We start from the raw sequence: 15,761 nt of genomic DNA, 5'->3' as shown, positions 1-15,761 counted from the left end.
AGGGCAGGTCGAGGGGGGGCCTCATGGCGGCCTGCAGCTCCGTCACGAGGGGAGCGGAGGGGCAGGCGCTGAGCTCTGCTCTCTGGGGACAGTGACAGGACCTGAGGGAACGGCATGGAGCTGGGACAGGGCAGGGTCAGGCTGGGTGTTAGGGAAAGGTTCTGCACCCAGAGAACTGGAACAAGGTCCCCAGGGCTGTGGTCATGACACCGAGCCTGGTGGAGTTCAAGAAGCTCTGGGACAACGCTCTCAGACACAGGGTCTGATTTTATGTGGTCCTGTGTGGTGCCAGGAGTCAGATTTGATGGTCCTTGTGGGTTTGTTCCAGCTCAGGATATTCTGTGATTCTATGACTCAGAAAGCTGCTGCTACCCTCTGCCCTTGGAGATCTGGACTGCCATACCACATCATTTGGTTGTACCCTTCCTGCCTCCTGGAGACAAAGGACAAGCACTTCCAGCCTTCAGTGACATCTTTAAAAGATTATGTCCTCCCAGAATCAAAACTATGGACACCACCCATAATAAGAAATGAATTATCTCCAGACTTTTTATAGAGTACAGTAGTTCCAGCTATTTCCAAACTGAGTACTGGCAGTGTAGCAGAGAATCATTAAGAGATGCTTGTGTTGCCAGTCTTCCCCTCTCCCCCTTTCCCTTTTTCCTTTGTCTTTTCCCCTTCAGTTAAAGTTAGATTTTATTATTATTTTTTTTCAAGAATAAATACCACACCTAAATGAATTAGGGCTGCTGAATGCAGAAGTTGATAGCTGCAGATCAGACTCTGCAATCAGTATTTTATTTAAGGAAAATAATTGAGTGGCAATTGATAATACATGACAGCTTAAGATTGCTCTAATTGCTTGGTTTCCCAGAACACTCCTAAAAGGAAAATGAATTTTTCCATTGTATGTTTCTGGTTAAATGACCCTCATGAAAATAAATCCAGAGTGAAGAATTAATAGTGCTGCAAACAAAGTGTAGAAAGAGTTGAAGTTTTTGTCATAATCTTTGCACTGTTTCTATTTTTAAAGATAGCATACCGCCTGCAATAAACTACCTTTCCTGGGGCTGGTATCAGTCAGTGTGATAGATTACAGCAACTTCCCTCACTACTCGTATTAGTTTATATACTGCAGCCCAGGGCAGCAAGTAGGAGATGCTAAAGGAAAAGTCAGTGTGTAAGATACTGAGTTTGAAGTTTGGTTATGAATTTCCATATCTCTGTTAACGTAGTACTTGGGAGACCTTCTTCTTATGAACAGCTGCAAAAAAAAAAAAAAAAAAAAAAAAAAAAAAAAAGTGTAGCTGTAAGTATTTGTTTTCTTTTTCCTTTTTTTTTTAAAGGGCTATGTGTCCCCAACAAGCATTCCTATTGTAAAAAAAATAAAAAAATAAATCATTGATTGCTGTATGAAGCCTTATATCTCCTTGCAGTTTGTCACTGAAGAGACCCAATGGCTTACCAGAGTGGTTTGGAAGCTTATATAAAACAACTGTATAATAGAGGCTAATAGTTTCTGGTGGGTAGGCAACCACATCATGAACCAGTTCATGGCAATCGCATCTAATCGGTGTGTTTATTGTCCAGCTCTTGCAAAGGACTGAGTGAGCTCTTGCCCTTAAAAGCCTTTTCTCAGACAAGACAGTCAACAATTGTGTATGGACATTTCTAATCCAGTTGGTGTGGCTTTTTTTTTTTTTTTTTTTTTTTTTTTAACATTTTGTGTTGTATTTCATTTTTTGCTCTCAGGGTGCCAGACCAGCAAATTTCACAAACCCTGAAGCTGTAACTTGTATTCTAATTTCTAATAGACATGCACTATTGGGAGAACCTTTCTTCTTCACTGAGCATTTCTATTTCCAGAATATGAATGCCACAATGTCAGGCATTTCATTATCTTTATTTGCATCTATTCTTTTTGGGTCTTTTATTCATTTATTATGGCACAACCTGATTACCCCATAAACAGAAATGAATTCAGCCTCAGAATAGATTCCTTAATTCAACTCCTGGGAAGGTGAGACAGATGAGTTGCCCAAAAAACCCACAGGGAATTTTTATGGCATAGCAGAAAACAGAAGCAGTGTTTTTAGCCTGCCAGCCTCTTTCATATACAATCCAATGTGTTTGCTGGAAACACAGAAATATTGATTTTTCTTTAGTGGCAGGGTAGCTAGAAACTTGTTTGTGGGAGAGCAAAAGGTTGGATTTGTCATTTGGGTGCAAATACGTTGATCTGTAACATTGTCCAAATAAAGACTAAGAAGCATGTAAACAAAAGTGTGAGGTGTGACCAGCCTAATGCATTTTTGGTGTTACTGCTTCCAAATATGCATTATAATATCCCAGAGATTTGCATCATCTGTGTTAATGAAATGCAGTGACAGCAGACACTGAGCAAAGGGAATAAAATTGTGGCATTCTCCCTTCTGGAGGGCAGAGCTGTCGTTCTCCCCCATACTTGGAACGTAATGAAATCATTTCCCTTTTCATTTACATTGTGTGTGGATCTCCCTTTAGCTTTTACCGAGTGTGGGCAACTACCTGTAAGGGGTTTCACGAGTTTTAGGGGAAGAGGAGAGAAGTGCGGATGAAGGAAAGGCAGTGCACTGCAAAATATGGAAACGCACATGCTCTTCTCCATCACAGACGATTTTTGCTCTTCACTTTGACTTTGTTGCATAATTCCTTTGCCCCCCACACGAATGATATCTCTTGGCTTTCCAATGAGGGCCATTATTGCCTATGCCCCACCTTATGTAACCTATGTAACCATAGAACCATACGACCATAGAATTGTAGAATAATCTGGGTTGGAAGGGACCTCAAAGATTATCTAATTCCAACCCGCCTATCATGGGCAGGGACACCTCCCACTACACCAGGTTGCTCAAAGCCCCATCCAGCCTTGCCTTGAACACCTCCAGGGATGGGGCATCCACAGCTTCTCTGGGCAGCCTGTGCCAGTGCCTCACCACCCTCTGAGGAAAGAATTTCTTCCTTATATCTAATATAGCATCTACCCTCTTTTAGTTTAAAACTATTACCCCTTGTCAGGCTATTTCAAATATCAAATTATCACTCCATTATCTTTAAGATAAAATGGTATTGATACAACTCTTGTCAAAACTCAGCAAGGCAAACCACTGTTTTTTGTTTGTTTGCCTGCCTGTTATCAGAACATATCAGTGTTCCTGCTTATCTTGCACCAGAGTGATTAGCCAGGAAAAAAAAAAGTGTGAGATTTAGGTTCTGTTTTGTGCTACTGTAGACAGAAATAGGCTGTTTCTATCTCTGCAATCTGCTAAGCCTCAAATGCTCAATTAACACCTGGTGCACATTAGGGGCAAGTTAGATCTTAAAATTATTAGTGTATTTATTTATATAGTTGCTGTTTACACTCGTGGGTGGGTTTGTGGTTGAGTATACAAGGATACAGGTGTATCTGTGGCTGTATGAATGCTCACCTATGAGCATGCATATATAAAGTCACATACTGCTGTATTAATAACTGCTGTATTTCAATGAAATTTTGGATGTAAATTAATTTGGAGTTCAAAACCATGGTTAATAAGAACTTTTGACATGATCTTTGCTACTTCATTGTACACTTCAGCTTCCGGAATATAAAGTGCGGGTATCTGTTTAAAAACAGAAATATCGATGAGGTCCTCCATTAAGTCATCTCACATTTCCAGATCTAAAGGGTTTTGAAAGGGCAAAGTATCTCTTCCTCTCATCTGTATTATTATATTTCCCTGAGACACCAATCCAGTTCTGACCTTCAGCATGGACTTGGAACTGATAAAGTACTCATGAAAGAAAATATCTTCCCTAAACGGTTTGTGATCCCTCTAAAGGGATACTGACGGGTATAGAATATGTGGGGAATAGTGAGAATAATGCATGTTTGCAGGCAATCTGATCTGAATACACAGCTGTGATGCTTCAGAGAAAGGGTGTAGTATAAAAGGTAGCTAAAAGATATTAACAAAATACTCACAGTAATGTGCTGTTGTTCCTGCATGCTACCATTCACACATTTTAGGTAGTACTGCAGATAATGAGACCTATTATTAATACAGGCTGTCAAGACATGTCTTCAAATATGGTTAGATGGCTAAGAGAGGAGCTTTCCAGGGGAACTGCCTGTCAGACCAGCTCATGCTCAGATTGCTGCTGGTGGGAAGACATGCTTGGGGTGGTAGAGAAGGTGAGTTGGAGCCCTTATGTCCAATTCATTCAAGGACATCATTAAAATAAATTGTGACCACATCTGCATCTGATGTGTGAGATGTCCATTAGGGTGGACAAGGGTAACTGAGCTGCAGTAAATACATTTAAATACCTTTTCTGCTCTTGCCAGTCCTGCAAGAAGTTGTTCCTGACTCCTCTTCAAACATGCAGCCATTTGGTCCTCCCACACACCAGCTTTACCCTCTTCACTACAGAGAAATTTGCTCAAACATTTGCACTTGGTATGGTAGGCTGAACACATCATTGGGTCATTTCTCGGGACACAAGGAGTAATATTGCTAGCTGGCTGGTTCCAGGAGCTCTGTTCATCCCTGTTGAGGTTCCCTCTGCAATGTCTTCGCCTCCGCATAATGAGCTCAAGGCAGATCACTTTCCACAGCCTCACCGTTTGGCTTTTGGTGGACAGGAAGAATGTTAACGCCACATTTCTTGAGTCCGCTGTCCCCAGGAAGACGTAGGATTAGCATGCTGAAGCTACACACAACTATTTTAATTATGTGGTGCGGTGTTACACTTCCCAAGATGACACCAACTGCTAAGACAACAAAACAGAGAGGAAGCACACACAAGTGAGCAAGAGGGAGAGAGAAACTCCCCACGCTGGCTGTTGTACAGTCCCAGAGGAGATCTAACTCAGTATGTAATCGCTGTTCTGGATAGCTTCTGCCCTCAAAACAATTTTCTGTTGGTCTGCTGTTGCTTAGGCTGAATCAGTTTGATTTATAGAATGTCATTTTTTTCTCCCCAGCCATAGACAAGAGAAAAATATTTGTTGAAAGGTTTTTGCAGCAAGATTTAGTTTTTGCCTATCTAGCATCAGAGAAGCTTGCTGACTTTTTATATGAGCTTTTTCCTTTCCCTTTTTTCCCCTAACTCTAAGAAGAGAATGGGGATAGATGCTTTGATTAGACTTGCAGCATAGTTTGGGTCAGTGATACACACATGCTGGACCATAGGATAAGAGACATCCCACAGATGGGAAAATTTATGTGGAGCATCTTAGCATCTTGTTGGTAGAACATGGCAGACTCTACGAAGTGTTGGGTTTTTGTATTTCCCTTCCCTTCCCTTCCCTTCCCTTCCCTTCCCTTCCCTTCCCTTCCCTTCCCTTCCCTTCCCTTCCCTTCCCTTCCCTTCCCTTCCCTTCCCTTCCCTTCCCTTCCCTTCCCTTCCCTTCCCTTCCCTTCCCTTCCCTTCCCTTCCCTTCCCTTCCCTTCCCTTCCCTTCCCTTCCCTTCCCTTTTCTAACAAACACTAAGGGTTTTTGTTTTGTTTTTGGCAGCTTTTGCAAGCCAGAAATGCAGACATGAACATTATATTGCTTCTTTCAGAATCTCCTTCAGATTTATTTTATAGCCCTCCTGGCTGCTTGTTGCAGAGTGGTTGGTGAGGCAGAATCGGACCTCACTAGTAAAATTCAGTACCGCCTAAATATTGAGCCAGCAATTAATTTAGACGTTAATTTGTAGTCCTGTAAAAGATGGATGGATGGTTTGTGAGCACACACATGTGCTAAATAGAATAGACCACTGATATTTCTGATCCCATTTTTTACACGGACCTAAGGCAAACATCCTTAGAAGCACGTGTGACTCTTCCCTTGCGGACCCAAGCTGACATTGATAAAGGGTTCTGGAATCTGGCTAAGTGTGAGAGAGAAAAAATTGACAGCACATGCTCTTTTTGTATCCTTTTGCGGAGAGCATGTTTCCCCTCTCTGGTTTATTTAGTGTTGTTCTCATGGCTGGAATACAGGAGTGTCCTTAGAATACGATTAAGGTCAGGGCTGTGTTCAAAGTTTTCAGTGTCAGTAAATCTTCACCCCATTAGCTGCGAGAGTGGAAGTGGGGGCAGGTTTACTTATTTGCTGTCTTGTTGAATATCTCAGTAATGTGCATTCTGTGGGGAAATGGGCTGCTGGGATTTATGATTAGGTTGTTCCCATCTTGGGAACAATGTCTGAATTTTACGACCCAACTTGTTCCCAGATTCATTTTTTTTTTAAATGTTGAAATTATGGTTTCACTAAAGTAAAAAATGGGAAATGTAAATTTATCTGCAAACTCATATTTCCAAAAGTTTCTGTGCAACAGTTGGAATTTCAGAATTTTTCCAAATTTCAAGTACTTTGCAGTGACATTATTCATGTACCAACTCAGGTGAAATTACTCAAACAATCCTTTCATTTTATCCAAGTACCTTCTGTTAGGAAGTTTTGAAACAAATTTTCTCGGGCTTGAGTTAATCCTCCAGTTCTTTGGGGTCCCAAACTCTTATAATTCTCTGGTTTTCTCATCCTTGTGTCTTGTTATTTGGCACTTCTCTGTTTTCTTTTTGGTCATCTTTAGCTCTTGATATTTCTTTTCATCATCTCTAACTGCACTAATGACTTTTCTCACTGTGTTTCACTCTGACATGGGCCACATAAAATCCAGTATACTAATCTGTACGATGGATATCTCCTTTGGAAAATATAATATATATATAGAGAGATGAACAATTTACTATCTCTTGCTGCTGAATATAGGGTGTGAATTGTTGCCAAACATGAAAGGCTGGTGTTGATTAAAATACAGAAGCTCTAGCCTTGTTAGTTGGCAGGGAGGACACATTTTTGGAACAGTAGCTGGCTGTTGTACTCCGGTTTTGGTGGAGTCAAAGGGATTTATGAGGAGCTCTATTTCACTCTGAATTCTGCATATCATGTGCAAACTTGGGAAACTAATGCAATTTGATTTTTACAAACAAACTCTGATGCCTGGCAAGTTCAGAGGAACTTCATGATAGAGTTAACCTGGCAAGAAGGAATGGGAACATAGCTGCAAGGTATATGACATTATAGAAGATCTTTATTTCTAGATATTTTGTTCTTTTTTATTATTATTATTATTTTTTCTTTTGTTATGCTTACATATATCAGGTGCTTGGAAACTTCACATTGCCAGGTTAAATTATTCAACAGATTCTTTGCTTCAGGTCAGATTGCTTTGTACTCTGTGCTTTACAACCACCTCTGTTTGTTTTTTTCTTAAATACAGTAGTCACATTTCTTCCTTCCTAACAACTCAAGGGCTGGTTTTAACTAATGCGTATTTACTGAACAATATTTTTAAGCATTGTTACAATGTTTTGAAAGGGATCTATACGCTGCAGCAGCAGATGGCTGGTTCATTTCAAGTACCTGAATAAAAATGACAAATCTGAAACAGCACAGTTCATATACAGTATTGAATTTCCTTTCTTCTTACCTTTCCTATCATAATATCCCAGGATCAGCAGGCAGACAGCCCAGCTCCTTGCAGTTAAATTAGCTGAGGTAGACCCTGTGGGGAGTCAGTATATCATCAGATCTTTCTTAGACCAAATTGCCTGCATGGTTTATTCCAATGGAAATGCAGAGTGGGGGTACAGTTCAATATGTTACCATAGCCTCCATCTAACCAAATGTATATGCAAATAAATGTTCATGAGTTTTAGGCTGTGTTCATTTAAAGTGTTTAAAAGAAGCAGAGCAGAACAAAACAGACTAACTGAAGGGTGGAAATAATTTTGTTTATGTTGCTTGTAACAGAAACCAAAGACTGATGTCAGTGGCAATTTATCCAAGAGAGACAAATGAGCACTCTGGGCTTTTTTCTTTTTTTTTTTTAGTATTATTTTTGTTTGATTAATTTTTCTTTATCTGTCTTTTACTAAGCAGTTAAATGAGAGCAGAACAACGCATTAAATTTAATTCTTGTTTCTTCACATTTTAGTAAACTTTAGTTTTCTCCTCACAAATATTTTTATAAGAAACCAAACAACTCCCCCACCCAAAAAATCATAACTAATTTCTCCTCATTTCCTGGCAATGATTTAATACCACAGTGCTCAAGTGCAATCCAAGTTACTTAAACATCATTGCTTTACAAAATATTCTGCAGTATTTACAAGTTATGAATAATACCATACATAATTAAAGCTTCATTATGTTTGACAAGTGAATCAATGAAGTGCATTTTATGATGCATAACCCAGTCTTTGTTTGAGGATTTTGTACTATTGTTTAGTTTGGTTTAGTTTAGTTCAGTGTTTTTTTCTTTATGATTTGTTTTATTATGATTTTTCAGTTTTTAATATATTTTGTTTCTCCTACTTCTTCGAATATTCAACAGTTTGGTGTATTCAGGAATTCACAACGCAACTCACAGGCTTTATTGTAAATGAATGTGATTCTATTGCACTTTATGATTAAATGTTATGCTACTTACATTCTCATAACAAACTTCAGAAGGATGTGTATTCATTTTGCTCCATTTTCTAAATTTATCCTTAAGGATTCTTAGGATTCTTTTAAAGTGGAATGGAAACAATCTGACTTTGTGGCATGATGGACTAGAGTTGCAACAGGACCCAAGCAGATAAATGAATTACCTTGTAATTAGCATTTTGGGCACTGGAGCAGGCTCCCCAGGATAGTGGTCATGGCATCAAGCTTGATGGAGTTCAAGAAGCATTGCGACAATGCCCTCAGACATAAGGTCTGATTTTTAGGTGGTCCTGTGTGGAGCCAGGGGTTGGACTTGATGATCCTTGTGGATCCCTTCCAACTTGGGATATTCTGTAATTCTAGTGTTGGGAGAAGCAATTCAGGAATACTTCCAGAGTTTCAGAAAATATCTTGGAAAATAGCCTGGAGAAGAGGAGGCTCAGGGGTGACCTTATTGCTCTCTACAGATACCTTAAAGGAGGCTGTAGAGAGGTGGGGGTTGGCCTGTTCTCCCACGTGCCTGGTGACAGGACAAGGGGGAATGGGCTTAAGTTGAGCCAGGGGAGTTTTAGGTTAGATGTTAGGAAGAACTTCTTGAACTTCTTTACAGAAAGGGTTGTGAGGCATTGGAACAGGCTGCCCAGGGAAGTGGTGGAGTCACCATCCCTGGAAGTCTTCAAAAGACGCTTAGATGTAGAGCTTAGGGATATGGTTTAGTGGAGGGCTGTTAGCGTTAGGTTGGAGGTTGGACTCGATGACCTTGAGGTCTCTTCCAACCTAGAAAATTCTGTGATTCTGTGATCTTGGTCTTAGATCTTGTGGTAGGCATGTCTTGATGCCTCTCTGTAGTGAAGTTTTAATGGTGCTGCCTTTGTTGAGCTTGTGCATATTTTGATTTTGTAGTCCTTGATTTATCCAGCAAGTTGGTTCTGTGAATGAACTAAAGAAATCTTGTTTGCTTTGCTTTGTATGTGTTGTTTGGATTTTTATTTTATTTTATTTTATTTTATTTTATTTTATTTTATTTTATTTTATTTTATTTTATTTTATTTTATTTTATTTTTGTTATCCATCAACTTGTGAGATATTTCTAAGATTGGTACACTCTAATAGAGATTGGTTCTCTATTTTGGGTTCTCTGGTGTCTAACAGGCAAGTTTTCTTCAAACCCAGTTCTCTCCTTTTTCCATTAATATTTTAGACAACATGTTTGAGCTGCTCTGTCAGATTTGATTGCAATCTGCCAATTTTAAAGATTTTAAAGTGTTGGGGAGTGGTGGTGGGGTGTGAGAGGGTTGAAGAAAATAGGGGAAAGACAGGCCAGGAGGACATGAGACCTGGTGACAAAGGACACAGAGGAGGACGAGTTAATGCCTTCTTCAGCTTCCTCTTTACTGGTAAGACTGGTCTTCAGATGTCCCTGGGTTCTGAGACTGGAGGGAAATTCTGGAGCAAGGAATACTTGTGGTGGTAGAAGGTCAGGCCAGGGAGCATTTATACAAACTGGACCTACCAAAGTCCATGGGACCTGAATGGATACAACTACAAGCATTACAGGAGCTTACCAATGTCATTGTGAGGCCACTCTTGATTACCTTTGAAGGGTGGCAATAAAGGGATGTTCCCAAGGACTGGAAGAAAGCAAATGTAACTGACTAACCTGGTAGCCTTCCACCATGTGATGATTGTCTTGGTGTGAGAGTGGAGAACAATGTTTATTGCTTATCTTGACTTTAGGGTAGAGCTTTTCAATACCAGATAGTTTTTCAGAAATTCAGAGCATCCTTGACAAGCTGGAGAAATGTTCCTTGATAAAAATCCCTTGACGTAAAGAAACTGGAAATGGCAAGTCCTGCTCATGGGGAGAAGCAACTCTAGGCACCACTACAGACTAGGGACTGATACTATATGAAAATTGATGTTGCAGAGAAGGACCTGGGAGTCCTGGTGGGTGACAAGTTGACCTTGATCCAGCAATGCACTGTTTAAGCAAAGATGGCCAACAGAATCCTGGGCTGCATTAAGCTCAGGATCATTGCCAGCAGGTCAGAGGGGGTGTTCCTTCCCCTCTGCTGAGCACTGGTGAGATGTATCTAGAGGGCTGGGTCCAGTACAAGGCAGACATGGAGATATGCATAAACCAGGGAGCACGACATTGAGCAACTGGCTTTGATGACTCTGATAAAAGGTTGCTGGACTTACTGATTCTAGAAGTTCTTGCCAACCTCAGTGTTTCTCTGATTTTGTTATTTGTACAGCTAAACAAAATGCATCTTGCTTGAATGCCTTTTTTTCCCCCCCATGTTAATGTTGCCTTGCTGGTAGTGCATTTAGCAGCATCTACATTATTATGTCTATTATTGCTAGGTTAATTGTTTTTGTAAAAGCTAGTATCATAAGAAGTCAACATATGCTCACATTTGGTCTTATATATGTAAGTGTTCTGATACTAAGGAAACAAACTCTCTGGGGTTTGCTGTGTTGGAACTAGGAAAATTCTGTGTTGAATTTAGTAACTTGTTTTTTACATTTCTAAAGGTATAAATGAATCCATTTGTCAAACAGGTCCTGACTTTTTGATTTCTAAACTGTCGTACCAATAAGGAGATTTCAAATTCAGTGAGTTTTTGATCAGATCTCCATCAATTTACAAATAGTATTTTACCAGACGAATGTTATACAGAAAATGAGCTTCTTTTTAAGAATCTGCACTCCAGGATGAACGGCTTGCACCAAAAATATCTTTTTTAGAAAGAGATGGGTGTAGTGCAGTTGACTTTATTGTTGCTTTTTCACTCTTAGCACTCCACAATTCTGAAAAGCAACCGTATAATCTGATCATTCTGCTTGTTCCTTATGGAAAGTTCAAGTCAGCTGGCTGACGTAGATCCAGGAAACCATAGCTTTGTTTAATTTTTTTTTTTGGTTTACTATGGGAGCATTGTAACTTTTTCTTTTAATTCTACACAGACAATTTTTTCCTTTTTGTTTTGTTTTGCTTTGTTTTGTTTTGTTTTGTTTTTCTTTGCCACACTTGACTGCTGGACATATCTTTTATGCTTGGGTATTGCCCATTCATTGATGTTTGACTTTCTGTCTTTTCAGAGTGACATGTTGGATGTGAACCAGATCATTAAAGACCTGGCCTCCATGGTTCATGAGCAAGGAGACACAATAGGTAGGTATCACTGTTAAGGTATGGGCTTTGTTTCCCTCCTATTCCACTCCAATGTGATGTTGTGTGTCCCCTCACAAGAAATGTTTTGTTGATACTATGATTATTTGTCCTGTGTTTTGTGCATTTTGTACACCCAGTGATGTTTTGATCTGACAAGATGTCCTATGCAATAGAGTCCTCATATTCAGGATAGTTAGCTGATACACTTAGCATAAAATAGATTTTGCAGTAAAATTAATTCATTCACTTTTGACTGTAACAAGGAAGCTGAAGAGATGTAGTATTAACTAGTAAGGGATTCAATTCTTCCTCTCTACCTGGAATTGTAATTAGAAAACAACAATAGTAGTAGCAGTTACTGTTATGATTATTGATGGTGGTGAAGAAAATTTAACAGCTTGCTTCTCCTAAATAGAAATTTCTATCCTGATTAATCTACCTGATTAAATCTACAGTACTCTAACAGTACTCTAACATTATGATGTATACACATACACAGTCTGAAGCTTCTGGCCATTAGCTGACCTCCTCTTGCTCTCTAGCTACCAGTGGAGGAGAACACTGTGGAGAAATCATGGGAGCGGAGGAGATGAGAGAAGCCCCTAGTATTATCTTCAACAACAGCCCATCACTGACCACCACCAATCTTTTCAAGGAGGGATAAGACATAGTAGATCTGCTCCTTTTAAATTGCCTCTGACCTTTTTCTTTCCCTGTTGCAGCTTCTGATACAGCTAAGAATGATTGGCTGTTTTTCTGTGCCTCTATTTTTTTTTTTTTTCTGTTTTGTATGTATGATGATACTGTGCAATTCAGCAGCAATTTCCAGTTCTGAATTTGAGAGCTGAGAGTCCTAAAGCCATGATGAGGGACCTAAACACCAGAGAAACAAGATTTGTGAGGATATTGCTAACCTACAGTGCTCTTACCTGCTCCTAGAAGTGGAATTCTTACCAGAGCTCATGGGAGCTGGATCAAATCCTAAGGCAGCTATATGTAAATCATAAAAGAAGAAAATCTTCTCTGCTGTTTATTAATCACTCTGGATTTCTTTGCCAAGCTCATACCTTTGCAAGTTCCCATTAGCATCAGATACCTCCTTTCACACTTCAGATGAGCTGGCTGCATTCCACTGAGAAACACCACACTGGTTCACAAGTGCAGAATAAAATCAAGATAATATCCCAAACCAATTCTTTATTACATTTTTTATTTTTAATGCTTGTTGAGCAGCTCGTTTTTTGTATGTGTATAACTTTGGAGCTTGATTCATTTCCAAAAAGTACTTCAGATGCTAATGCCTTGAGGGACATGACAACCTACATCAGTTAGCTTCAAGATCCTATGATTCTATGACTGTGGGTGATGTAGTGACTGTGACTGTGATGTAGTGACTATGACAGTGTGGTTGATGCAGTCTACTTAGACTTCAGCAAAGCCTTTGACACGGTCTCCCACAGTATTCTCCTGTGGAGACTGGCTGCCGGTGGCCTGAACAGGTACACTCTTCTCTGGGTCAAGAACTGGCTGGAGGGAGGTGTCCAGCAGGTAGTGGTTAATGGAGTTAAGTCTATCTGGCATCCTGTTACAAGTGGTGTCTCCCAGGGGTCGGTACTGGGGTCTGTCTTGTTTAATATCTGTATCTGTAGAAGAGAAGGCTCAAGAGAGACCTCATTGCACTCCACAACTTCCTGAAGGGAGGCTGTGATGAGGAGAGGGTCGGCCTCTTCTCCCAGAAAACTAATGACAGAACTCAAGGAAATGGCCACAAGTCGTGCCTGGAGAGATTTAGATTAGATACCAGGAAAAAAAAAAAATCTCTCAAAGAGTGGCCAGGTACTGGAATGGCCTGCCCAGGGAGATGGTGGAGTCACCATCTCTCGTGGTGTTCAAGAAGCGCCTGGATGAGGTGCTACGATTTACTAGCGTAATGGGTAGTATTGGTGATAGGATGATGGTTGGACTAGATGATCTTGTAGGTACTTTCCAACCCTGTGTTTCTATGATTCTATCCTTGTAAACCATTTTCTTAAGGCAGTATTTATTATATCAAGACATTGTGCATGCATTCGAGTGGTCCCAGTATTATGTTGCCTGTGAGAAAGTTAGATTAAGTAGGGTGTTTTGGTTTTAAGCCACCATGAGTGTTTTTTCTTCTCATTTCACTGCAATGTATTTATTTGTGTAGCTTCTTCAGTATCTTTTCACTGTGGAAGCTAGTCAAGGTATCTTTCCAAACAGTTGCTGAAAGGTCCCACTGCTTATCTTTGGACATTCGTATTACACAAATATAAGTGAGACTAAGACTCAGAAGGTAAAGGGAGTTGAAACCTCCCAGTGAACATTCAGGAGCAGTGAGGATAAGGGACAGTTCTCTTGACACTTGCTTTATTTTTTTAATGCATTCCTCTCACATGCATGAAGTGAAAGTTGTGTTTGTGCTCATTTAGAAGACACAGAAGAAATATGTATCCATGAAATCTGAGGTGTATCACTTGGCAAAACACAGACAGGGCTGTAGAGCAAACCACTCTTGTTCACCCTGAGCTGGGCAGAATTAATGGGAAGAGCTTGTCTGATCTATGCATAGCACAGGAAGAATAACACATACTTCTTATAAAAACCTAAAAGTTTTGCTCCTGTGTGGGCCATTTCCTTAACGGGAATGTGCATAAAGCTCTCTAGAGTAGAAAGCAATTTCTGTCAGGCAGAGAGGAAATAGATGAAGGGAAATGCAGAGTTGGGGCAGCAAGTCTGTTATGTTTTGTTTTGTGCAAATGCCTATGTTCCTTGTCACGGCATCTTTTTGATACGAATATTTAACAAAACATTATAGTGTCAGTGGGTACAAGCCTCAAAATCAAAACCAGATAGTGGTGTAGGTTTCTTTTGAATTAGCAGAAGGAGTCTTTTCAACACATATTTACAAGAGCTCTTGGCAAAAGGATCCCTGTGAAGCTTCATCACAAATACAGTAAATGGTCCATCTCCTTCTCCCCTAGCCAAATTCTATCTCATCCACTTTCTATCCCAGTCTCAGTCCAGCTTTCTTTAATTTCTTCGTTTACACAGGAGTGAAATGCTTATGCAAAAGCTCACCAACCCTTTTCAGCTTCTTTGGGGGACTCAAACAAGGACCCCCAAAGAGGAAACACAAAATCTGGAATGGAAGCCTACAAACAATTTTTGGGGGTACTTCAGGAGAGACTTGGGAGATCTGAAGCACAAATGGCAAGATCTTTGCAATGTAGTGAGGCAAAAACTTGAGGAGCATCAAAAGGCTGTCTGGAGTTGGGTTGTCTCCTCTGCTGAAGTTTACTATCATGGTAACAAATGGTTCTTCAGCTAAAGCATCCATGGCAAGGATTAAGGACTTGGCACTGTGAGAATTACATTGGGGTTGACTTCTAGAGCAACAGTAACTCCCTTTCATGCTCACAGATGGCCACTGAACTAAACTACAAGTGCCTCAACAGCTGGAACATTCCCATTGTTTCTCACTGAATGTCATAATTTTACGAGTGCATGCCTGTCCTTCCACTGGCCATGTTAGGATAAATAGACATGAAATAGTTTATTATTGGTGTTAGGGAGAATCCTTAAATTTCTGTTTCCTCTGAAGTATGTGTCAATAACACAGTTACCAGTATTTGTATTAGTACCTGATAAAGGCATGGGCTTATTTATTCACCTCTGTAGGCTCCTGTTTGTGTTGTAACAGAGAATAAAGATGACCTGAACAAAAGCATTGCATTGCTTTTGACTGTGGCAAAAGAAAATACCGTTTTTTTTGTTTGTTTTTGTCTGTTTGTTTGTTTTCATTGTGAAGAGCTCTTTTTCTCTCCTACCTCTGTATGGAACCTTACTAATTATACCAAAGCAAGGTGCAAGATATACATCCCTCATCTAAACTTTCCTAATTCAAATTTCACTGCTCACAGCTCCATCACATTTCTCAAAGCCACAAAGACCCACGTTGTTCTTCATAAATTTGGAACTTCTCTCATATATTTGGAACATTTTATACATTTAGAAAAGGCACATTTCTTCTGGTGTTGGACAATTTTGGAACCAA

The 15,761-nt window shown here is 39.9% G+C and overlaps 1 protein-coding gene across 4 annotated transcripts in view; it reads left to right on the top strand.

Annotated features, from left to right (window-relative positions):
* Nucleotides 1-15,761, top strand: part of TSNARE1 (t-SNARE domain containing 1) — a 451,421-nt gene that overhangs the window by 263,901 nt on the left and 171,759 nt on the right. For all 4 annotated transcript variants that reach the window (XM_084511163.1, XM_084511161.1, XM_084511162.1 and 1 more), the window contains exon 10: nucleotides 11,614-11,686. In XM_084511163.1, coding sequence (XP_084367289.1) covers nucleotides 11,614-11,686 — 73 coding nt within the window. The remainder of the gene's footprint in view (nucleotides 1-11,613; nucleotides 11,687-15,761) is intronic.

This window comes from Aythya ferina (genome assembly GCF_964211825.1).
Source record: "Aythya ferina genome assembly, chromosome: 2".
In the NCBI taxonomy this organism is placed as follows: Eukaryota; Metazoa; Chordata; class Aves; order Anseriformes; family Anatidae; genus Aythya; species Aythya ferina.
The sequence above is the reverse complement of the archived record's forward strand: the minus strand, read 5'-3'. Positions and strand labels throughout refer to the sequence as shown.